The 26348-nt window shown below is 43.1% G+C and overlaps 1 protein-coding gene across 2 annotated transcripts in view; it reads left to right on the top strand.

Annotated features, from left to right (window-relative positions):
• The window catches only part of EXOC4 (exocyst complex component 4), a 448912-nt gene that overhangs the window by 70829 nt on the left and 351735 nt on the right, over positions 1 to 26348 (top strand). For both annotated transcript variants that reach the window (XM_066633468.1, XM_066633469.1), the window contains one exon: positions 8009 to 8186. In XM_066633468.1, coding sequence (XP_066489565.1) covers positions 8009 to 8186 — 178 coding nt within the window. The remainder of the gene's footprint in view (positions 1 to 8008; positions 8187 to 26348) is intronic.

The following is a 26348-nucleotide window of genomic DNA, read 5'->3' as shown; positions in this document are numbered from 1 at the left end:
AATGAAGAATAGCTGTCTTATGCATCTTTTAAAATTATTTATATCAATTTTTAATAATTAAAACAATGATAAGCCATGTTATCGAGACCATAAACAGGTAGACAAAACCTTGAGTGATAGGCAATCCTAGGGATGTCTACTCAGAAGTATGTCCCATTGAATTCAGTGGGATCTACTCCTAGGTAAGTCCATTTAGGATTTCAGTCTTGATCTGCTTTGAGGTGTTCAAACAAAATTTTAGTGACTTCAATAAGAAGTCATTAAGAAGGAGAATGAGATAATCTCCAGAATTTTCTGTCCTACATTTTCATGTGGATTGGAATTAGAATGGTTCCATATTTAAGTACACTATTTCCATAAATTTTCTACTAACACTCATTCCGTTCCATATTCTTATAAAAGGTTATCTTGTTTATTATGATTTCTCCTCTCTACATTTCCCTGTTATTGTTCTATAAATGTTGGAACTTCTAATCAAGTTTAGTAATCAAGATTTTTGCAGCTATCAGTATACAGGCGGAATGCCATATCTGCCAGTCCAGTATCCACAGATTCAGTTATCTGTGGATCCAGATCCGCCCCCTGCACCCATTAGGTTTACGTTTTATTTTTGTAGTCACACTGCAAACGTGAGCGAATCTTGCTTTACTTACTTGTTTAAAACTGAAGAACAGAGCTTGCAGTTAACCAGCCTGGAAGCTCCTACTTCCTTGAATGTTCAGAGTCCTTTCTTTCAGGATTGTTGCCTGCAGTAGTCTGTTCTTTATTTTAAACAGAGTAAAGCAAGATTCACTTGTGTGCTTAATAATAATAATAATAATAATAATAAATAATAAAAAAACTTTATTTTTATCCCGCCCTTCTCCCTAACGGGACCCAGGGCGGCTAACAACATATTAAAAAAAACAAATTTTAAAAACATTAATCCATAACAGATAAAAACATTTAAAAACAGTAGTCAGATTAAAAGACAGCATAAAAGAGCAAGTCACTGAGGAATCAAGCCTGTAAAAAAAACAACTAAAAGATGTATAAAAATGTTAAAAAGGCCAGAAATCAGGAGGCTTGTTTAAACAACAGTGTTTTCAGGCCTTGCTGAAAACTCTCAAGAGAGGGTTGCAAAAATAACAGGTCAACTTAATGTGTGCTTGGGTGGGGGTGGGGGTATTTTTGTAGCCTTCCCTATATCTGTGGTTTCAGGTATTCATGGGGGAAACGGAGCCACCGTAGATACTGGGGCACAACTGTATTACCTATCAATTTATGGTTCTATACTGCTGCACTGGGTACATCTCTGATTTTCCCCAAGAATATATGTGAGGGTTAGGGGCTCAGAGCTTATCTTGATGCATCAATCTCAGGTGTCTCTTGTTGCATCAATGATGGAAACTTCATGCCCTGTTCAGCACTGTTGTTTCCAAATATGGCAAGGATCTTTTCAGATCTCCTATGTTTAAACTGCCACTGCATCTAATCTCTACTGTGAGATTTATCAGATAAGCCTAGCTTGGGGATTCCATCCTTTAGTGAGGTATCTACTAGAAGCAGGGTCGTCAGTATTTGCGCCAGCAATATAGAATGCCTTTCTGGGAAGTGTTGTTGAAATACTCATTGATTGCTTTTTGAAAGCAAACAAACTCATTTGCTTTGATGCTAGATAAACAGTTGATTAAATGAGCAAAATTTTAGTTGTCATTTCATTTTGGTGTTATTGGTTTTAATTGTTGTAGTATTGTGTGCATTAAACACTGATTTTGGAAACCAGTATACATATCTTGTTAAAAACATTTTTTTTTTCAACCATGTCTGTGTGTCTGCAGAAATCAGAGCAGCTTCAGCCTCTTCTACTCTACTCTTCTCTTCCCCACTGTCAGTGTTCCACTTCCAGCAGACTTAAAGACTTGTAGTGTCCCACTCACCAACAAGCTTAGGTGTTCCAGTTTTGCATAACAATGTAAGAACTTAAGAAGAGCCCCACTGGATCAGGCCAAAGGCCCATCTAGTCCAGCTTCCTATATCTCACAATGGCCCACAAAATGCTGCAGGGAGCACACAGGACAACAACCTGGGTACTGGTGCCCTCCCCTACAACTGGCATTCTGAGATAACCTACTTCTAAAATCCGGAACTTGCACATAGCTATCATGATTTGTATCCCATGATGGACTTTTCCTCCAGAAATTTGTCCAGTCCTCTTTTAAAGGCATCTACGTGAGATGCCATGACTATTTCCTGTGGCAATAGGTTCCACAGGCTAATTACATGCTGGGTAAAGAAATATTTTCTTTTGTCTCTCCCAACACTCAATTTTAGTGACTGTCCCCTGGTTCTAGTGTTATGTGAGAGAGAAAAGAGCGTCTTTCTATCCACTCTATCTCCTGCATAATTTTGTATGTCTCAATCGTGTCCCCCCTCAGGTGCCTCTTTTCCAGACTGAAGAGCCCCAAAAGTTGTAACCTTTCCTCATAAAAGGGATGCCCTAACCCAGTAATCATTTTGGTCACTCTCTTCTGCACCTTTTCCATTTCCACTATATCCTTTTTGAGTTGTGGCGACCAGAATTGAATACTCTGTGTGGCTTTACACACAGGCTTTAATGTAGGTGGTTGTACAAAGGATTTGTACAATGGCATTATAATATTAGCTGTTTTATTCTCAATACCTTTTCCAATGATCCCTAGTGTGGAATTAGCCTTCTTCACTGCCGCTGCTGCACATTGAATCGACATTTTCATTGAGCTGTCCACCAGCACCCCAGGAGCACTTTCCTGATCTGTCTCAGACAGCTCAGAACCCATTAGCCTAAGTTAAGCAGGGTCAGGCCTGGTTAGTACTTGGATGGGAGACCGCCTGGGAATACCAGGTGCTGTAGGCTTATACCATAGTCTTTCGAGACTGAAGGTTGCCAACCAACCATGTTCTATGACTCTGTGCATGACATTAAATATACTTACATTGAAACGCATCTGCCATTTTGCTACCCATTCTCCAGAAATCCTTCTGGAGCTTTTCACAATCTCTTCCTTCATCACTCAGAAAAGTTTGGTGTAATCTGCAAACCTGGCCACCTTGCTGTTTAACCCTGTCTTCAAGTCATTTATGAACAGGTTGAAAAGCACCGGTCCCAGGACAGATCCTTGGGGCACACTACTTTTCACCTTTCTCCATTGTGAAAATTGTCCACTGACACCCACTCTCTGTTTCCTGGTCTTTAACCAATTCCTAATCCATGGGAGGAGCTGCCCTCTAATTTCCTGTCTGTGAAGTTTCCTCAGAAGCCTTTGGTGAGAAACCATATCAAATACCTTCTGAAAGTCCAGATATACAATATCCACAGGTTCTCCCACATTGATGCCTGTTGATCTATTTAAAGAATTCTAAAATGTTTGTGAAGCAAGACTTACCCTTACAGAAGCCATGCTGATTTTCCCTCAGCAAGGCTTGTTTGTCTATATCAGGGGTGCTCAAACTTTTTTTGGCTCGAGAGCTACTTTGAAACCCAGCAAGGCCTGGAGATCTAGTGCCCCCCTCCAGCTGTGCCACCACCTCTGAGCATGTGCAAAGTGTTTTTCCCCTCGCCAGATTGGGTGCCCCACCCCCTCCAGCTATGCCACCGGCTGGAGGTGCTCCTGAGCATGTGCAGAGCGCCTTCCCTGCACAGGCTTGCCCCCTCCACAGGGACGCCCTGCCTGGCCTGTGCCGGGAGCCCCCCGCCTGCAGGAGGACCGGCAGAGGAGCAGGTGGCTGGGCTTGCCCTGGCAGCCCCCTCCCCACAGGCTACGGAGGGAGGGGGAGGGACCGCCTGGTCCAGCAGCAGCAGCAGGTGCAGCAGCAGCAGTTACGCCTCCCGGAGTGGGCGGGCGGGCGAGCAGCCTGGACCACCTGCTGCCCTCCTGCAGCCCCCCATGCTCCGCCTGCAGGGACCCTGCCGCCCGCTCACCTTCCAGCCCAGGGCTGTGCCCAGGCCACCCTCTACCCTGGGGGTGGGCTGGAGAGAAGCCACCGGCTGGAGGTGCTCTGAGCACGTGCAGAGCACCTTCCCTGCACAGGCTCGCCCCCTCCGCAGGGACGCCCTGCCTGGCCCATGCCGGGAGCCCCCCGCCTGCAGGAGGACCGGCAGAGGAGCAGGTGGCCAGGCTTGCCCTGGCAGCCCCCTCCCCACAGGCTGCGGAGGGAGGAGGGAGGAGGGAGGGACCGCCTGGTCCAGCAGCAGCAGCAGCAGCAGCAGTCACGCCTCCCAGAGTGAGCGGGCGGGCGGGCGAGCAGCCTGGAACACCTGCTGCCCTCCCGCAGCCCCCCCGCGCTCTGCCTGCAGGGACCCCGCCGCCCGCTCACCTTCTAGCCCAGGGCTGCACCCAGGCCACCCTCTACCCTAGGGGTGGGCTGAAGAGAGGGGCGCTTCCTCTCACAAAAGCTGCACAGCAGGGAGGCGAGGCGACATGAGGCTCTCTTCTCCCTCCCCCCCACCCACCCTTGTCCGACGGCCTGCGCTGCCGCAGCTCCAGCCTCTCCTGTCCAGCCCGGGCGCTGAGGGGGAGGGGGTGTGAGGGGAGCGGCAAACGGCAACTGCGCGTGCTCTCACTTCATTTTTCCGCCCGCCCTGACGCCCGGTGAGAGTCACAGAGCGCGCGTGCACGCAGGCACAGGCAGGCGCGCGCACCCTCGTCGCACTCTAGGCTGCCCCTGCGCTGGCTTGGAGTTGAGCTCAGAACCCAGAAGGCGGCTCTTCGGCGCCACCTGCTGGCCAAGACGCGGAACTGCAGGAACAGCTGGAGCAGCTCCGTGATCGACTCATTTTGCCCATGCGATCGACCTGTTGAGCACTCCTGGTCTATATGTTTTAAGATTCTATCTTTGATGAGGCATTCCACCATCTTACCTGGAACAGACATTAAGCTGACCAGCCTGTAGTGTCCTGGATCCCCTTCCTTTTTAAAAGATTGGTGTGACATTTTCTATCATCCAGTCCTCTGGCACCATGGCCGTTTTAAGGGACAAGTTGCTTCTTTTAGTCAAGACATCAGCAACTTTATTCTTCAGTTCCTTAATAACTCTTGGGTGGATGCCGTCTGGGCCTGATGACTTAATGATTTTTAATTTCAATTAGGTCTGAAATATCTTCTCTTTTAACATCTATCTGTCTTAATTCCTTAGTCAAAAGGGACCGTTTGGGCCACGGTATCTGCCTGCGGTCTTCTGCCATGACGACAGATGCAAAAAACTCATTTAATTTCTCTGCCATCTCCGAGTCTCCTTTTATCTCCTCTCTCCCTCCCTCGCCATCCAGAGGGCCAACCACTTCTCTGGCGGGTTTCCTGCTTCTAGCAAATTTGAAGAAGCTTTTATTATTCCCCTTAATGTAGCTGGCCATGTGTTCCTCATAGTCTCGCTTGGCCTTCCGTATCACCTTGTTCCATTTCTTTTGCCACAGTTTATGTTCCTTTTTATTCTTCCCATTCGGGCAAGACTTCCATTTATTGAAGGAAGCTTCCTTGCCCTGTAAAGCATCTCTGACTTGGGTCGTTAGTCATGCTGGCAACCTCCTAGACTTATTTGAGCCCTTCCTCCTTTGCAGTACACACTTCCCCTGGGCTTCTATTACCATTGTTGTAAACAGCCTCCATGCACTCTGAACTCTTTTTTCCTTTCCTTTCAACTTCTTTCTAACTAGCCTCCTCATTTGAGGGAAGTCTGCCCTTTGGAACTCAAGAGTTTTTGTGTCAGATTTGTTTGGCACTCTTCCCTTGACATGCATGGTGAAACTGATCACAGCATGGTCTCTGTTCTCCAATGGCTCAGTAACATTTACATCTCTAACCAGGTCCTGAGTACCACACAATATTAAATCCAGAGTCACCTGTCATCTGGTGGGCTCCACTTCTAGTTGCTCTAAAGTACAGTCATTTAGCATGTCTTGAAATTCAGTCTCACTTTTGTGACCAGAGCATGAATTTACCCAGTTGATGTGAGAATAATTGAAGTTCCCCATTACAACCCTATTTCTCCTCAACTTCTCCCTGATCAGCTTCCTCATTTCAAGGTCCCCTTCAAGTTTTTGGTCCAGAGGATCATATCATGCTCCCAGTATTACATCGCTCCTCAAACCTGGTAGTTTAACCCAAAATGATTCTGTGGTGGAGTCGGACCCACCTTCAATCTCTACTTTGCTGGATTCCACACTTTCTTTAACATAGTTGGCTACCCTACCACCAACACGCCCCTCTCTGTCCCTCCTATAGAGTTTATAGCCTGGGATTGCTGTATCCCACTGGTTCTCCGCATTCTACCATGTTTCCAATATGCCCACTATATCAGTGTTTTCCCTAGTCATCAAACATTCCAGTTCTCTCATCTTTGCTCTGAGATGTCGGGCATTAGCATAAAAGCACTTGTATACAAGGTCTCCGAAAATGGGCTGCTTATTTGCTCCTTTATGCCTACAATCTCTAGTTTGCAGGACAGGCTATCACATGCCATCATGATTCCGCTCTCAGTTCCTACTCCGTCCCTGCCTTGTTGTTCTCTAAGCTCCCCATCTTCATTCCATTGGGTTGAGGGGTCCTGAACTGGATGTCCCTCAGCTCCTGTTGGCTTTCCCCCAGGGATCAGTTTAAAAACTGCTTTGTCACTTTTTTAATATTATGTGCCAGCATTCTGGTTCAAGTGAAGCCTGTCCCTCTTGTACAGTCTCTGCTTGTCCCAAAACGTTCCCCAGTGCCTAACAAATCTAAAAATCTCCTCCCGACACCATAATCTCATCCACCCGTTGAGATCTCTGATCTCAGCCCTGCCTAGCTGGCCCTATGTGTGGAACAGGCAGCACATCTGAGAATGCCACCTTTAGGGTCCTGGCTTTAAGTTTCCTGTCTAACAGCCTAAATTTGTCCTCCAGGACCTCCCGGCTACATTTTCCCATGTAATTGCTGCCAACATGCATCACAACTGCTATTTCCTCCCCAGCACACTCTACCAGTCTATCTATACAAAATATAATGTCTGCAACCTTTGCACCAGTCAGGCAAGTCACCATGCAGTCCTTACATCCGTCACAGATCCCCCTCTCTATGCTCCTGACAATCAAATCGCCCACTACAGAAGCCCCCGACCCATTTCCCACTGAGGAATATCCTTAGTGCGACTGGATATGGGCCCATCCCCTAAAGGAGTGGTTCCCCTTAGGGGATCGTTTCTCTCTTCTGCAGAATGACATTATCTAACCCTGAGACTACCTACCCCGGCAGCTGAGGAGCTATCCACCAGAGGGTGGGACGAAGCCTGCACATCTCCAGAAATCTCAGCATAGTCCCTCTCTGCCTGCTTCTGCTTCTCCAGGATGGCAATCAAGGCTTCAAGGGAGCCGATCCATTCCCTGAGACCCTGAAGCTTCTTGTACTGAGGACACATTCACGACTTATGCCCCAGAGGCATATAGTCATACACTTAGTGCAGAACACTGGATAGCCCCCACCCTGATGCTGGCTGTCTGACTGCATAGTTTTATGTCTTTGTTTAGGGATCCTTAGAAAGCTTACCAGATGCTTACTGCCTCCAGATGCTCTGCCCTGGACTTCACAGGCTAAGAGCCACAGGCAAAGAGTCCTTTAGCCCTTGCCCTTTGGCTCTTGCCTCTGGTAGACCTTTGTGAGGGATATTCACCTAGCACACAGGAGGAGAAGGGAGAACAATAAAACCCCCTGGCAACAGGCTCCACACCCAGCAGTCTTGCTTACTCTCCTGCAGCTGGTCTACAATGAAGTCTCTTCCTCCTCCCAGCCTCTGTTTGACCTTTGGAAACTCTTCTAAATAATAAATGTTTTTAGTTTCATTTCAAAACGAATATTAGAGATGATGGGTTGAATAGCTGTAGTTTTCTTCAAGAGGCTTGAGGTCTGTTTGCTTCCTACTCATGTATGTACTGTAATACATACACTTAACCTAATAACCTTGAAATGCATACAGAAATTAAGTTATGAAAGACTTTATTTTTTCTTTTCAAAATGATTTTTAGATTACTTCTGGAACTGCTTGAGCTCCTCTTTGACAAATTCAATGCTGTAGCAGCTGCTCATGCTGTTGTCCTGGGTCATCTTCAGCAGACTGTGGCTTCTCCTGCCAGCCAGAGTGATGGTGATATCAAGTTATATGACATGGCAGATGTATGGGTGAAAATTCAGGATGTCTTGCAGGTAAGAAACTGAACACGCACACACAGATTGTACTATTGCTTTTCCATTAGGGACAGTGGAACTGCTGATTATTTTGGGCAAGTGGTTGTGAGTCGATGCACAACTTACAATGGCAAGATTATATTAGGTTTTAGATAGCAGTAACAATTATGGGTTGAGCTGCATGAACCACGAAGGTGTCATTGCTGGTTTCCCATGATGATTTCCTACTCCTAAGCATTTGGAAATACTTGCGCTGTGACGTGATTCCATAAATGGTAGGTTTCTCTGCCTCCATTCCACAGCACTTGCTCCTGCTAATCATGCTTTTAAGGAGCGAATGCTGCTATGTTTACTCTCTTGTAATGTTAATTTTGTGTTTTATTACTTTGTTAGCCACCTTGCAGGTTCTGACATCGTCCATCTACAACAGTTGTAAACTTTCCTGCAGATTTCCCAGGATTTACATGAATAAAACTGTCCTTGACAATGGTATATGACTGCATTCTGAGCAAAGAATCTTTTTCAAGTGTTGCACATCACATGGAATGTGGAGGGTTTTGTTTTGTTTACAAAGTTCCAGGAGTTTTAATACATTCAGTTTTAATACATACCTTCCACTCAGGAGGAAGCTGCTTGAACCGTTCACTAAAGAGGCGATGCCGTGTCTCCAAAACTAGACGTGATAGAGCAAAATGGATGCCATTTTTGGAATTGGCACCCCAAATCCAGATCTCAGAAGCTTAGATCTCAGAAGCTAAGCAGGGTCAGCCCTGGTTAGTTCTTGGATGGGAGACCGCCTGGGAATACTGGGTGCTGTAGGCTTATACCATAGTCTTTTGAGACTGAAGGTTGCCAACCACCGCCCCAAATTGGTGTAACATTTAAGGTGTAACGTTTAAGGAAGCAAAGTGTGTGTTGGCCTGTGTAATTTGAGGATATCACTTTTGAAAGAATGTACATAAAGCATTCTGACAAGTGAGATTAGTTTTGTGGGTGCCTGAATTTTTCCCCAACGTTAATGTGTTGATGAATTTTGTGAATAAATGGGATAGTGGACAGCCAGTTGGGTAAAGGAGCAATTTTCAAGATTAGTGTAATCACATCTGTGTGGCATACAGTGCACTTTACCTCATAGATATTTTCTTTGAGTTTAAATAAGAGATTTTATATTCCAGTTTTGCTGTGTTATCCTCATCTTATTTTTGTAACTATTTATTTGGATTTTTATCTTGATAGTTTTGCTTGGTGAAAGGCACTTGAAAATCTGTTTAAAAAGGGTATATATTGATGACTTTAAGTAAATAATAGACTGAAGCACTGGCGTCGCTAGAAGGGTGCGGAGGGTGCGGGCTGCACCAGGTGACACGCCGGGGGGGGTGATGCGCCCTGGGGAGGACGTGCTAACTTCACGGCGTTAAGAGCTACCATATCATGCCATACACGGTTGGATGTGGAATAGCCAGCGGAGAGCAATGCAACTCCGAACTACACGAACTTGCCATAGTCCGTTGGAAAGGGCAGGCTGAGAGGAATCCAACGACACCAGAATGGTTCCGATCCAATGAATGCAGCCCCCCAAAACACCCGAGAAGCTCCCCCCTCCCAGCTGCAAGTCTGAGCCCTAAACCAGGGGTCGGCAACCTTAAACACTCCAAGAGCCATTTGGACCCATTGAACCTTAAACACTCAAAGAGCGCTTTGAAAAAAAAAACCTCAGGAGCCACAAAACCCTTTTGACATCTAAAATGAAGATAACACTGCATATATGGTTTTTTTTAACTTTTATGCTCTTATAGGTCCCATTTTTATAATGTAGCCCCCTCTTGTAGCTTTTAGTTAATTTTGTCATACGTTCTTGTCCTGTGTTTTCAGATGCCTGGTCCTCTATGGTGTTTTGTCTGATTCCAAGGCCATTCTCTGCCTGGAGAATTATGCCCACTTTAAGCAAATTAGCTCCCCTTCTTTCCCCCAACAAATGACCCTGGTTCTGCCCTGCAGTCCTGCTGGACCCCACCTCCATGGTAGCTCACCTGTTCAACCTGCAGAGGTCCTCTCTCCTGCCAGCAGCCTCCCACCACTACAGCAGACCCTGGGTTGTCATCAGGTCTTGGGTACAGCAGCCACACTTCAAACTCCAGTGTCTCCAGCAGTCGTAGTCAGAGTATCCAGGGCAGAGTCCAAAGTCAGTCAGTCAAATCAGTCAGAGTATCCGTGTCAAAGTCAATAAGCCAACTCAGTCAGTCTCCTCTCCTACCTTCAACCTGCACTCCTTCTACAACCCAGGTGCTGGTTATATCCCTGAGGGCCCTATTGCCTTCAAGTGGCTGCAGCTGTGCAGCACACTCTGCTGGATGCCCAGGCCTTACCCTTAAAGGGGCCACTGCTGACACCACATCTACCTCCTCACCAGATCTTCCAGGATTCCAATACATATGGCGGTTATGACATCTGCTTATCTTACATGGATACTAAAGAACTCCCCCCACCTTCCAGAGGCACCCTGCTGGAAGGACAAAAGGACACAGACTCCAGAGGTGAGGAAGAGAAGAAGCCAGAACTGGGGGGCGGCCATAGGCCAGCTTCTGCCCTGCCTGCCTGTCCTCCCTCACTCAGGCTGCAACCCTCTCCACACTATCCTGGGAGTAAGCCCCATTGACTACAATGGGACTTCTGAGCAGACAAGTTGGTTGGAGCTCTCAGGTTGCAGTCCTCTCCACACTTTCCTGGGAGGAAGCCTCACTGACTACTTGTGAGTAGACCTGCACAGGAGGGGGTTGAGGCTGCAGCCCTCCACACCTTCCTGGGAGGAAGCCCCACTGACTACAGCAGGGCTTACATGTGAGTAGACCTGCACAGGATGGGGATGAGGCTACAGCCCTCCACACCTTCCTGGGAGTAGCCCAGGGACTACAGCGGGGCTTGCTCGAGAAGAGACCTGGCGGCCACGGGCTCCCACTCACCTGTCCTTGTGCTTGGCCTTGAGCAGGCTCCAAGGCTGCAATCCCCTGCACCCTTTCCTGGGAGTAAGCCTCATCCGCTGTAATAGGGCTTACAACTGAGTAGACATGCATGGGAGCAGGCTTTAAGGCTGCCATCCCAGGCACCCTTTTCTGGGAGTAAGCCTCATCCGCTGTAATGGCGCTTACAACTGAGTAGACACGCATAGGAGCAGGCTCCAAGGCTGCCATCTCAGGCACCCTTTCCTGGGAGTAAGAACATAAGAACAGCCCCACTGGATCAGGCCATAGACCCATCTAGTCCAGCTTCCTGTATCTCACAGCGGCCCACCAAATGCCCCAGGGAGCACACCAGATAACAAGAGACCTCATCCTGGTGCCCTCCCTTGCATCTGGCCTTCTGACATAACCCATTTCTAAAATCAGGAGGTTGCGCATACACATCATGGCTTGTACCCCATAATGGATTTTTCCTCCAGAAACTCGTCCAATCCCCTTTTAAAGGCGTCTAGGCTAGACGCCAGCACCACATCCTGTGGCAAGGAGTTCCACAGACCGACCACACGCTGAGTAAAGAAATATTTTCTTTTGTCTGTCCTAACCCGCCCAACACTCAATTTTAGTGGATGTCCCCTGGTTCTGATATTATGTGAGAGTGTAAAGAGTATCCCCCTATCCACTCTGTCCATCCCCTGCATAATTTTGTATGTCTCAATCATTTCCCCCCTCAGGCACCTCTTTTCTAGGCTGAAGAGGCCCAAACGCCGTAGCCTTTCCTCATAAGGGAGGTGCCCCAGCCCCGTAATCATCTTAGTCGCTCTCTTTTGCACCTTTTCCACTTCCACTATGTCTTTTTTGAGATGCGGCGACCAGAACTGGACACAATAATCCAGGTGTGGCCTTACCATAGATTTGTACAACGGCATTATAATACTAGCCGTTTTGTTCTCAATATCCTTCCTATTGATCCCAAGCATAGAATTGGCCTTCTTCACTGCCGCCACACATTGGGTCGACACTTTCATCGACCTGTCCACCACCACCCCAAGATCTCTCTCCTGATCTGTCACAGACAGCTCAGAACCCATCAGCCTATATGTGAAGTTTTGATTTTTTGCCCCAATGTGCATGACTTTACACTTACTGACATTGAAGCGCATCTGCCATTTTGCTGCCCATTCTGCCAGTCTGGAGAGATCCTTCTGGAGCTCCTCACAATCACTTCTGGTCTTCACCACTCGGAAAAGTTTGGTGTCGTCTGCAAACTTATCCACTTCACTGCTCAACCCTGTCTCCAGGTCATTTATGAAGAGGTTGAAAAGCACCGGTCCCAGAACAGATCCTTGGGGCACACCGCTTTTCACCTCTCTCCATTGTAAAAATTGCCCATTGACACCCACTCTCTGCTTCCTGGCCTCCAACCAGTTCTCAATCCACGAGAGGACCTGTCCTCTAATTCCCTGACTGTGGAGTTTTTTCAGTAGCCTTTGGTGAGGGACCATGTCAAACGCCTTCTGAAAGTCCAGATATATAATGTCCACGGGTTCTCCCGCATCCACATGCCTGTTGACCTTTTCAAAGAATTCTATAAGGTTCGTGAGGCAAGACTTACCCTTACAGAAGCCATGCTGACTCTCCCTCAGCAAGGCCTGTTCATCTATGTGTTTTGAGATCCTATCTTTGATGAGGCATTCCACCATCTTACCCGGTATGGGTGTTAGGCTGACCGGCCTATAGTTTCCCGGGTCCCCCCTCTTTCCCTTTTTAAAAATAGGCGTGACATTTGCTATCCTCCAATCTTCTGGCACCGTGGCCTTTTTGAGGGTCAAGAGATCTGCAACTTCATTCTTCAATTCCTTAATAACTCTTGGGTGGATGCCATCAGGGCCCGGTGACTTATTGATCTTTAATTTATCAATGAGGTCTGTAACATCTTCTCTTTTAACCTCTATCTGACTTAACTCCTCAGTCAGGAGGGGCCGTTCGGGCAGCGGTATCTGCCCGAGGTCTTCTGCCGTGAAGACAGATGCAAAGAACTCATTTAATTTCTCTGCCATCTCTAAGTCTCCTTTTATCTCCCCGTTCCCTCCCTCACCATCCAGAGGGCCAACCACTTCTCTGGCGGGTTTCCTGCTTCTAACATATTTGAAGAAGCTTTTATTATTCCCCTTAATGTTGCTGGCCATGCGTTCCTCATAGTCTCGCTCGGCCTCCCGTATCACCTTCTTACATTTCTTTTGCCACAGTTTATGTTCCTTTTTATTCTCCTCATTAGGGCAAGACTTCCATTTACGGAAGGAAGCTTCCTTGCCCTTCACAGCCTCTCTAACTTGGCTGGTTAGCCATGCGGGCACTCTCCTAGATTTAGTGGAACCCTTCTTTCTTTGCAGTATACACCTCTGCTGGGCCCTATTACTGTTGTTTTAAGCAGCCTCCATGCACTCTGGAGAGATTGGACTCTTTTTACCCTCCCTTTCAACCTCCTTCTAACCAGCCTCCTCATTTGGGGGAAGTCTGCCCGTCGGAAGTCAAGGGTTTTTGTTAGAGATTTGCCTGGTATTCTTCCCCCAACGTGCATGTCAGAACGGATGGCAGCATGATCACTGTTCCCCAATGGCTCAGAAATGTTTACATCTCTAACCAGGTCCTGCATACCGCACAATATTAAATCCAGAGTCACCTGTCCTCTGGTGGGCTCCGTGACTAGCTGCTCTAAGCCACAGTCATTTAGCATGTCAAGAAATCCGGTTTCCTTATCGTGTCTATGAGTAAGCCTCATCCGCTGTAATGGGGCTTACAACTGAGTAGACACGCATGGGAGCAGGCTTTAAGGCTGCCATCCCAGGCACCCTTTCCTGGGAGTAAGCTTCATCTGCTGTAATGGGGCTTTCAACTGAGTAGGGACACGCATAGGAGCAGGCTCCAAGGCTGCCATCCCATGCACCCTTTTCTGGTAGTAAGCCTCTTCCGATGTAATGGTGTTTACAGCTGAGTAGACATGCATAGGAGCAGGCTCCAAGGCTGCAGTCCCAGGCACCCTTTCCTGGGAGTAAGCTTTATCCACTGTAATGGGGCTTACTACTGAGTAGACACACAGCTAGATAAGATGGCCGACCAGGTGCAGGCTTCTCTAAAGAGCTCTACGTGATTTTAGCTGTTGTTTACTAATGTGGGGCCTTCCCCCCCCCCATATCAGCTGTTTTGATATTGGATCCACTTTTTATGTTTTTATGGTTGAGAGCTTTTTATATGTTTTCTTCTGAAGCCTTGATGGTTGTGGATTGTTAATTGGGTAAACAGAGCTGTTTTGTGTCTTGGATTGGTCATTATGTCTTTGCTCGCTGGGAGTGCCTTTCCACAAAGAGGTAAGAAGAGATTTCGGAAAAGTCCTATCAAGTCGGAGGAGGGTGTTTACAAAAGGTCGAAGCAATTGAGGATTGAAAAATTTCTACCATCTCCTTCTGCTGGTACGCATATCCCTTTGAAGGCCTCGGCATGTATTATTAATGATAGTCCTGTGGTGTCGGGTAGCCCTCCTCCCCGGAAAATCAAACGGTCTCTGCCTATATATAAGAGGAAGAAAATAAGAACAAACCCTTTGGCTAGAGACAAAAAATGCTTACAATTACAAATGGTACAACTCACCCAACAACTAAGTGAGGCTTGTTTGATATCCAGTCACACCCTCTTGTATATTCTTGGTCGTTTGAATTCGATTGAAACATCAATTGGCTCTCTAACCCAGACTTTGGCTGTCTCTAACAAAAGATCTCACAGGGTTGGAAATGAAGAAATGCCAGGAGTAACATGTTTAACCCCCTCTTCAGAAGCTGAGGAAGATAAAGTGAAGTTGATTTTACAGCAAAACTGTGTTTTGCTTTCTGTTCCTGTATCAGACTCTGCTTGGTGGAGGAGTAAGCGGCTGATAATTAGAGCTATATCTCAACTGCTGAAGGTATTTATTCATCCCTTGGAATTAACAAGCCATTATTTTTTGCCTTCTTGTCGTGGATATAAGAGACTGTCTCTAACTTTTAAAACTATAAGGATTCCAGGGCTACTTTTACGAGCTGCTGAGAGCCTGAAGGACAGATTTCAAATTTTAGTACATAGAATGTTTTAAAACTTGCACATTTGGCCCCTCTGTATAAATAAGGGAAGGCAGACTGTTAACGTAAGGTCTAGGACTAATGATTATTATTCTCTGGCTGATTCTCAATCTCCACCAGTTGAGAAATCGACTGGGCAATCTTTGGGTGGGGAGGACTCAGTTTATTTACAGGCCAGATTAACAAACCTACTCAAAAATTTTTCCTCTAGTCAGGCAGTTCCTGGGATGGAGTTGGAATTGGGAAGTGAAATGGATCTTGATTCAGCTTCCCTCCCCAAGAGCCCTGTGGTGTCTGATGCTGCTGTTCGTCCTGTTCTTATGGATATGGAGTTAGAGGTGGGTGAGTCCAACCCACAGTCCAACAGTATTTTTACTCATCCCCTATTGCTAAGGACGGAGTTTTGTAGGTCACCAGTGCAAACACATTCCAGAAACCTTTTTTGTTACAGACTCTCATTCTGATGAATTAACTGTGTTCCCAACAACTCATAAGCAAATTACATCATGTAGTCCATCAGTCAACTTGGCCTCTCCCAAACCAGGTGGAACCTTGTTTTCTGCTGCGATGAAAGAGGTAACACAAAAGGTGTTGCTGAAGTCAACTTCCAATAGGAATCCTGTCGAAATGATGCTGCAAGTTGATCGGGAATCTTCATCACAGCCTATTCTATCTCCATCTAATCCCTTGGTAGAGGCAGAGTTTGACCTGCAATGACTCACTGTTTTATCCTGGAATATTGCAGGTTGGCAGAATAAGACTTATGATCAGGATTTTTTGAAATTTCATTCATCTTTTCACCTTCTTTGTCTGCAGGAGACCTGGACGCTTGATGCTGTTCCCATGTTGTTGCAAGGGTACAGCTCCTTTTTGCTTCCTGCCCTTAAGTCGCATGTAAAAGGAAGAGCAAGAGGAGGTCTAGCTATTATGGTTTCTGTCAAATTGGATGTGGTGGCAGAAGTTATTTATCGGTCCAAAAGCAACTGTATTTTATCTGTTTTGTTGATAGGTAACTGGGGCTCTGAGTTAAATGCATTGGTTTGCCTTAATGTATATTGTCCACCTAATAATATTGGGAGTGTTACCTCCTTCTGGGAAGAACTGGAGGAGGTTATATATTATTGTGAATCGCAATACCCGAATGCCGCTATAATTTTATGTGGTGATTTTAATTCCAGAGTAGGTTCAGGTATTAGTAGAAAGTATTTTGATCATAATGAAGCTTTTTTATCTGATCACTCCTCCTTAGATAGGGTGGCTAATTCACAAGGTAGAAGGTTAGTTGAGTTAATGTCATCTTTTCAGTTAACATGTCTTCATGGCAGTTTTCTGGATAATTCTAAGGGTTATTTCACTTTCTTAAAAAACAGTAGGGCAGCAAGTGTCATTGATTATATTTTTTGTTCCACCAGGTTATTATCTTTTAAGCTGAACTATGACATCTTAGATCGTCCTGATAGTGATCATTTACCAGTGTGTCTCTCTATATCTACAGTAATCCCTCAGCTGCCTTCTATTTCTACTGATTGGGCTGAGAGGACTATTGTGGGGAAACGATTGAAATGGTCCCCCACTATTGATTTATCAATCAGGGAATTATTAAACAGTCCTAATTTTGTGGCTTTGCATAGGGACGTAGTTAAAGGAGATATGGATCCTATTGAAGGCCTGATAGAGAGATTTCTGGGACTTGGTTTCTGGGTCAAATTGCTAAGCATACATAGACTTTTTTATAAGCATATAGAAAAATTTATTTACATGCTATTTACAGATTAAGAATAGATTAGGATGGATACAGGTTCTAAGTTACCTCATGGTGGATCTTTGATTTCTTCCTCCCAACCACACCCAAAACTCCTGTACTTGTACTCTATGAAAAACAAGTGACCCATGTGATATTCATGTCACTTCCCTCTCCTTATTTGGCATACTGGTACATGGTTCTAGCCCTCACTGGGAAGTCCGTTATCCATGTATGGAGAAGTTCTGGCTTGCACTTTGATTTCACAAGACCTTGGAATGTTCCTTTTGGGAAAGCTATGTTTTTTTTCTCTCTGCAGGTCATCTTGACATTTTCTACCTTGTTTTTAACAGAAAAACACTAGTCATGTTTTTCCTAATGTTCCTCCTTTGAGAGAAGTTAGGTTAACCCCTAAAATCTATATCAATCCTTCGTTTTTTTCTTGACCAAAATAAACATCTCGGTGTTTATCTTGGTCACACTTTTATACTACTGATTTAGGGACATACGTGTTTGTTTGAACTCTTTTGTTAGGCTTTTGTTATGTTGGTGTATTTTGCTTCTTTATGTTATGCAGCTGTATGTATATATTTAACTAAAACAATGAGTTTTAACTACACTTTCTTAAGTGCACCTTAACTCTTTGGTATTGAAGCCTTACTAATTTTAGTGTCTTGCATTGTCTTGTAAAGGTACATTCTTGATACTTGGGAGACTAACTATGAAAGAGAACCTGTCATGATGACAGAAACTATAGCAAGAAAGAGAATTGCTATATTAATGGTGTAGCTTAAAGAATACAACGCAACTTTTAGGAAGTCTCTTGTAACATGTAAAGCTGCTATTGATAGCAGTAACTGAGATATGTGTTTACACACGTTTCCTTGCATAAAGTGCAATATTTTTAGTGAATCAATATGTAATTTTGATATTTGAGTTAGTAGTACTTCTACATTTGTTACACTATGTAGATTTTGCTCATGCAACGAGCATCCGTGTCACCTGATGCTGCGCATCCATGGCTGCTTACTTTAAAGGCTTTGTTATCTAAGCTAACTTAAGTCTCTTTAGACATAAGTTGTCTTTAGATCAGTGCTTTAGTTAGAAGCTAGCTCATCTTATGGCCGACACAATGCTTAAATGCACACTATACAACTTTTTCAAAGAGTAATATTCTGTAAAAGAAGTACTTTAGACTTTGCAAATTTATTCTTTTAACTTTAATAATACTAAGGACAGACCACTTTATTTGTGAATAGTATACCTAACTAAAGCTATATGAAAATGCTGTCTCATGTAGAGATACTTTGTGGTTACTAACTTTAGAAAAAACTTTATAGGACTTTATGAAAAGAAACTTATATTTTTGTATAGCTTAACTTTTTAAAACTTAGGTTATACTAGTTATGTCTTACTACGGCTAGACTTTAATTACTTTACTCACACTTAACTAATAAGGAATGTCCTGCAAAACACTTCTTTTTGGGAAATAGGGAAACACGTCTTTTACTTACATTTACTTACACTTGTAGTGTCTTTGGATTTTATTACTTCTAACTAGGTGTAATAGGTGTGCAATAGGTTAACTATGTTTATGTCTTTTTAGCTTATTTTTTTATTGCTTTTTTGATTGATTAAAATTAAACAATAACAATTTGGTTACACTTTAGGCATTCTTTATACAACTTAACTTTTACACATTCATCTATTAATAAGAAAACAACAACATTGCAAAACATAATACAAATCAACATAATAAACAATTATGAAATATGAAATGTGAAAAATATTAGAACAGTGGAAAACATTTTAAAACATTACATCACAACAGACTACAAACACAGTTGTAATTATTAAAGAAAGCGTTTATTAAGAAATTATTTGGAAAAGTCCATGTTTTAAAATAGTTCGTTGGAAAAGTTCAAAGTATTGCTTCATAGGACATTAACTGTTTTAGTAATCCTTCTTTTTAAACAAAGTCACAAAGTCACAAAGTCTATTTTTGTGTGTGTGTGTGTGTGCAGGTAGTAGTTTATTCCAAATGGATAGCTCTTACGCTTTATGATTATTTTTTTAAACATAAGCACTTGGTTTACTTGGAAAAGAATAAGCTCTATACAAATCAACGTTTGTATACAAAACAACAAATTTGACAAATTAATAAAAGACAGAAAACATTTTACTTGTTTCCGTATGGCCTTGCAGGCTTCAGTTTAAACTTTGAAACAAAAGGAACTCATTTTTTTTTTTCTTTGAACGATCTTGGCTAACTTCCTAGAAACTTTTGGCTTATTTTTTAGAACTTTAGCACAGAACTTAGATGATAAAACTTTGTTTTACATACAAGCCTCTGTTATTGCGAGCATACAAAATGAACTTATAAGAAATAAAACAGACAGATTAAAACAAACTCACTTAAACTTATTCTTTTTGTCCTTTGTGAATGTATAGTGCTGCTTGTTTGAACTTGGAACGTTGAGGTTCTTTTTTTATTATTTTAAGGATTATTTACTCAAATCACTTTGCTTTTGTATTTGCAAATTTTTTTTAACCTTCTTTTACATATACTTGATAAGCATGTTATTATACATGGTAGATAATAAAAGAAAATACTAACGAAAACACACATATGCTAAATGGCAAAACACAGCAAAATTAATTACTTCATGTAATACTTAATCAACTTTATACTGCCAGCAGAAGCGTCCTTCTGATGGCAGCATCATAAACAACATAACAGCACAGTGGCACACTAATAGAATAGGCTACCTCGGTACCAGAAGAGAACTGGAAGGGGTTACAATTTGAACTTTAAGATGACAATAAAGTAGCATAGCAAGGAAATTTTTTTTCTTTAAGAGATTATTACTTTTCTAATTATGTTTATTTTTTTGGACTTTAGAAAGTCCTGAGTTTTTTCAGTTTAAATGTTAAAAGAAAAAATTCCTGCTTGTGCTTTTAGCAAAAGTTAAGCTGAAATTGTCTGTCTAGGTGTTCACCAGTTGTTTAGCAATTTCTCAGACTAGTTGCGTAAGCTCCCCGTTGCAGCTATTTTTAACTGTGATCTGCTCAGTTCAAATAAGAATTTTTCCTTTCTGCGCAGTCAGTGTTTAATCTTAAATGTGCACCAGTGTGTGTGTCATAAGTAATGCTGTCCAGCCATAACTTTGTACTGAAAAAAAAAATTGAAAGGATTTTACTTGCAAGTAAAATGATGTTTTAAAAGATTGTTTTAAAGGCTGCACCTCAAGTTACTAGTCCACAAAGAGCATTTTAGTAGCTTGCTGAACGGATAATTCTAAGGGTTATTTCACTTTCTTAAAAAACAGTAGGGCAGCAAGTGTCATTGATTATATTTTTTCTTTTTTTCCAGGTTGGTTCATTGTTTATTGGGAACAAAAGTTCAGAATTTTGCCTTGCCGTTCAGCAAGCTACTAACAGCAGTGATTTTTTAACAGTTATTTTACTGTTACTTGCTAACAGTTATTTTAACAGTGAGTGGAGTCACTCGTTTTCAGCCTGGCCAGGCGAGAGAAATCTGAGTTAATTTCCCTAGTTTATAAATGTATGTTTATTTTTAGCTGACTTTACTTAGAAGTCAACTAGAAGCACTAATTGCAACCAGAAGAATTAGAGAAGTTTACATACCCTATTTAGACAATAGGAGATAAGGCACATGTGATAGACAACATGAAACAAAGAAACATGAAATAAACAGGCATCATAAAGTCAAAATCATAATGAGTTCATTACTTAAGTTCACAGTCACTTTGGAAGTGACGCTTACTAACGTTTGCATAACAATTAGCAATTCCTGTGAGGGAAGAACTTTGACAAATCACTGCTGTTAACTTAGCTTTTCTAATTATTATTTCAATTTTTTTACTAAGAATGAATAAGTTAATTATGCTTATTTATTTTTAAGTTATATTACAATTTGGCTGTGCTCTTAAAAAAATTTCCTGTAGTTAGCTTATACAGACACTGTTAACACATATTTATACTGTTGTGCACTTTTAACACAAAGGTAACTTTTGATAGAAATTGCAAAAGGGATTTAAAAACCTTAGGAATAGACTTTAACACATGGGAAACCCTGGCTTCCAAGTGGCCCGCTTGGAGACAGGCTACACAGCATGGCCTCTCTCAGTTTGAAGAGACACTTTGCCAACAGACTGAGGCAAAAAGACAAAGAAGGAAGACTTATAACTAGGGAGACAGACCAAGGACAGACTACACTTGCTCCCAGTGTGAAAGAACTTTGACAAAGAGCACTTCATAATACTACAACATGTATTATATTTATTTATCACTCTCATTCTCACACTTCACACATGTCTATGGACTTTACACACTCCAACACATTACTCACTTTATACACCTATAAATAGCATATTTCACATTACACATGCTTATAATTTATAGCTTTAATGTACATGCAAAAGAATTAAACATGTCATACTTACTTCAGACTTCCCTCCATTCCGAGGTTTCCAACACTGAAAGCACACTCACAATACAATCTTACCTCTCTTCTCTTCAGATGCCACGTCAGCCTTACTACTTCAGGTACTAACTTCTGTTAGATCTCATTGTTGAATCAACACTGGGCACATTGTCCTTTTTAACTTAACTTTCTGCGTATTCGCTCCTCCTAAATTCTTACTTTGCCCCATTTTCTTTTTAACCAGCACACAAGCACACAGCTCTGTTATAACTATTAACTCACTTTAGCTTAAAACAACACAGCTTTAGACAGGAAGCAGATTCACTGACTATTTTTAGGAGAGCTTCCAAGTTGCTATGCTGCTAAAGCGAATTTTTAACTACAGAAACTGCTTGAGTCACTCTAATATTTACAAATTTAAACTTTTTCTCTGTCTCTAAAAGGACAGTGAGCACTAATTAAAGATTGCTTACTAACTTTCCTACAGGTATGTTTACCACACACAAGGGTCCAGACAATTTTTTTTACCTGTTTCACCGCAGTTCTGGCCACCCAGAACTGGAACCTGTCTTACCCAGACAGTAAAATCACCGGGGATACACACAATTTTCCCCGACGGCCCTTATTTACCTAACAAGGTTTACTTAAGGTACCAGACAAGGACACCTGCTCCTATTGTACCCTGTTCTTCCTTGTGGTAGGTACCTTGTACATTACTGTACTTCTGTACCCTGTACTTACCTTGAGGTCCACACCCTCATGCAGCAATTCCACTGCAGCAACTCCACTGCAGCTCCACTGCAACAACTCCACTGCAGCTCCACTGCAGCAACCACTGACTAGACAGACAGACACTTAGACAACACTTAAACACATACTTACCTGCTTGCACCACTCACACTATTAGACATCATGTGCAAGCAGGGGAGAAATCATCATGTACAGGGAGAACCTGTATCCCATGTCTTTTCCAATTTAAGTTGCTTGGTATTTTTCCTAACTGCTTAGCAGAGAACAACCAGAGTCCCATCTGGGTCGCCAACTGATAGAGAGATTTCTGGGACTTGGTCTCTGGGTCAAATTGCTAAGCAGACATAGACTTCTTTATAAGCATATAGAAAAATTTATTTACATGCTATTTACAGATTAAGAATAGATTAGGATGGATACAGGTTCTAAGTTATCTCATGGTGGATCTTTGATTTCTTCCTCCCAACCACACCCAAAACTCCTGTACTTGTACTCTATGAAAAACAAGTGACCCATGTGATATTCATGTCACTTCCCTCTCCTTATTTGGCATACTGGTACATGGTTCTAGCCCTCACTGGGAAGTCCGTTATCCATGTATGGAGAAGTTCTGGCTTGCACTTTGATTTCACAAGACCTTGGAATGTTCCTTTTGGGAAAGCTATGTTTTTTTTCTCTCTGCAGGTCATCTTGACATTTTCTACCTTGTTTTTAACAGAAAAACACTAGTCATGTTTTTCCTAATGTTCCTCCTCTGAGAGAAGTTAGGTTAACCCCTAAAATCTATATCAGGCCTTAACTATATTATCTCAAAGTTAAGGCCTTTATTAGTTCAGAAGTCACGGGAACATGGTTCTGCCCGTTACCAGAGTAGCTGGTTTGATAAGGAATGTAGATTGGCCAAAAAACATGTGACTCAATTGATTAGGAAGTTAAGACAAACTCAGCTAGCCTCAGACTTAGATGCTTTGACCCAATTTCGTTCAACATATAAGGAACTTCTGAAGCAAAAAAAGAGTGCATACATGTCAGCTCAGTGGAAGGAATTGGGGAAGGCTGCCATGGAAAAGAACGAAAAAAAGTTTTGGTCTTTAATTTCACCTCCCAACCCGGGTCTTAGCTTTAAAATGAATGACTGTATTGCTGCCGGTACATGGTGTTCCTATTTTAGTAATATATTTGACAGTGATGCCAATGCCAGGCAAAATAATGTTAGCAATAGTCAGTCACTTTTGGCATTAACACTGGAATGGCCCCCAGTCACGGAACAGGAAGTTGGTGAACTTATAGATGCTTTAGTAACAGGAAAAGCACCTGGTGAGGACATGATTCCTCCTGAGGTGTATAAGACCAACATTGAATGGTGGGCCCCTTTCCTTGCCAAATTGTTTACTTACATTAATGCCACAGGATTCTTCCCGGAAGGCTGGAGACAGAGTATTATTTTTCCAGTTTATAAAAAAGGGGATAATTCCAACCCCCAGAATTATCGCCCAATCAGTCTACTGGATATTAGTTCTAAGATTTACTGTCGTTATCTCCTTCTGAAGTTGGTTACGTGGGTTGAGGAAAATGATATTTTGCATCAAGAACAAGCTGGGTTCAGGAAAGGCCATAGTACAGTGGACCAAATCTTTGTCCTTTATCATTTAATCTGTAAATATACAAGTAGGCCATTTAAATGGCTCTTTGCAGCATTTATAGATTTTTCTTCTGCATTTGATACAGTCCCTAGGGATCGTCTATGGGATAAGCTTGCTGGGACTAATATTGATAAGAGGTTGCTGCTTTTAATGCAAGAATTATATACCAATACCACCTTGAGGGTAAGGATAAGTGCAGATGGTAGACTGACGGAGGAAATTTGTTCTACCAAAGGTGTTAGACAAGGGTGTTTGTTGGCCCCATTTCTTTTCAATCTTTATATCAACAACATTGTAAATGTTCTAACTCATGCAGATCATTTCGCCCCCTCAATTGGAAATCATAAGATTGCAACCCTCATTTATGCAGACGACATTGTTTTATTATCTTTGAATAGGAAAGGGCTTAAGAGAATCCTAAATAAGCTGCAAGATTTCAGTGATTCGGAGCAATTGAACGTAAATTACGCCAAATCCAAAATAGTGGTTTTTGGCAAGCATTCTCCAAAATTTAGTTGGACTTTGGGTGATCGCAAGATTGAACAAGTTCCTGCCTTTAAATATTTGGGTGTATTCTTCGACGAAAGAAACAGCTGGAAATTCCAACTTCAGAATGTTAAAACATTAGCACAAAAATCAAGTTATGCCTTATTAAAATTTTTCCATTCTAGAGGAGGCAACTTGGTAATTCCAGCTTTAAAGGTTTTCTCGGGGAGAGTAATTTCCCAAATGTTATATGGTATAGAGATCTGGGGTATTAAACAGAACAACATATATATTCCCGAAGTTGCTCAAAATAAATTTTTGAGGCACACTTTAGCTGTTCCACCATCTACTCCGGCAGCTTTTCTTAGAATGGAGACAGGTATGGTATCTATTAAGGCCAGGGCTGCCATGGCTATAATTTCTTATTACAAGAGAGTCCTGGACATGTCAGAAAATCGTCTTCCTAAACTCTGTTTGGCTGAGCAGTGGAGAAGAGGAGTCTGGGCCACTCAGGTGCAAATGCTCCCAAAAAGTAAAGCCCTTTCTACTGACATTTTTGTCTTTTCTGAAATAAAACAAATGCTAAGGGAATGGATGTTTAAACTGCATAATGATCAGGATTTAGATATAGTAAGATCTTCAAATTTCTCCCAGTTGTACTGTTTCTTGAAACCAAGTCACTCAAGAGTGCAATATTTATATTCACTTACCTTTGCCTCCTTGAGAAAGGCGTTCACTGAAATGCGTTTTCAAACCATGCCAACTGCAGTTCTAGATGGCAGATATATGTCCATTCCCAGGCATTTGAGGCTTTGTATTTGTGGAGCAGGACAGATTGAAGATATTGTACATTACCTGCTCCATTGTCAGCTTTATCAGAATCCTATGATAAGATTTTTGGAGCCTATTTTGGCTACCCTTCAAGGGGAGAACACGCTTACGAAATTGTATTGGTTACTTTCCGATTATGACCCATCGGTCACCTATAGCGTGGCGCTGTTTGCCAAAGCTGCCAGAACTATTCGTGCCAACTACCTGGGGGAAATAGCGGTAGATTGTAAAGGAGATTCCTTAATATGATGGGTGTAGGTGCCTTTTGTGCTTGATTTTGACCTCATTTTATCATTGTTTGTATCTTTGATGTATTTTTGGATTTACATGGTTTATCTTATTGTGATGGCTATTAGCTAATACAATAAACAATCTTTGACTTTGAGTAGACACACAGGATGTCTCCTCTGCTGTGGAGGAAAAGCCTCTCCTTGCACTGAGTGGGGACCTGCTCAGGGACAGGTGGGCTGCAAGGGCTTGCAATGGCTGAGGAGGAAGGCATCCTGCTGGAGAGTTGGGGAAGGGAAAAACAGGGACCTTAAGCCTGCAGAGCGGGCAAAATTGAAAAGGGAAACCAATGCGGGGCAGGTGGGGGTGAAGGGGGAGGAGGGCAGTGAGCTCAGGGGGCTGAGGGAAGCAGCCTGCCCTCCCAACACAGGTGCCTCCTGTTACCCCCTTTGCCACTTTCACTGGGAGGAGCTGCAGCAGACAGCTGAAAGAGCCACATGCTGCTCTAGAGCCACAGGTTGCTTACCCCTGTCCTAAATGAAGCCACATGGCTGCATTTACTCACAAGTAGGCAGACTTGCCTTAGTCGAGGCAGGCTGAGAGGCTCCAAGGGTGTCAGAATAGTCCTCATCCAATGAGTGTAGCCCCCAAAAACACCAGAGAAGGAGGTTCCTCCCTCCCAGCTGCCTCCCTCCCTCCCATTCTATGGAGCCTTATGGAAAGCAAAGCAGCCTCACAGTCATGTTTACTCATGAGTAGGCAGACATGCCTTGGCTGGTGGTCAGGCCAGGCAAAGGGGAATGTGAGGGCACCAGAATGGTCCTGATCCAATGGAGCTTATGTGCAACAGAAAGCAGCCTCCCCCCCTTAAAAAAAACAAAAAAGAGGCTCGATTGGTAAGGGGAAAGTTTTCTATTTTGCACTTGCAAAGTCAGGAGGGTCTTTATATGAATATGCCTGAAATAGAAGAACTTTAAACTGAGCACTG

The sequence above is a fragment of the Tiliqua scincoides genome, chromosome 7 (assembly GCF_035046505.1).
Source record: "Tiliqua scincoides isolate rTilSci1 chromosome 7, rTilSci1.hap2, whole genome shotgun sequence".
Lineage (NCBI taxonomy): Eukaryota > Metazoa > Chordata > Lepidosauria > Squamata > Scincidae > Tiliqua > Tiliqua scincoides.
Note: the sequence above shows the minus strand (reverse complement) of the source record. Positions and strands in the feature narration are given on the sequence as shown.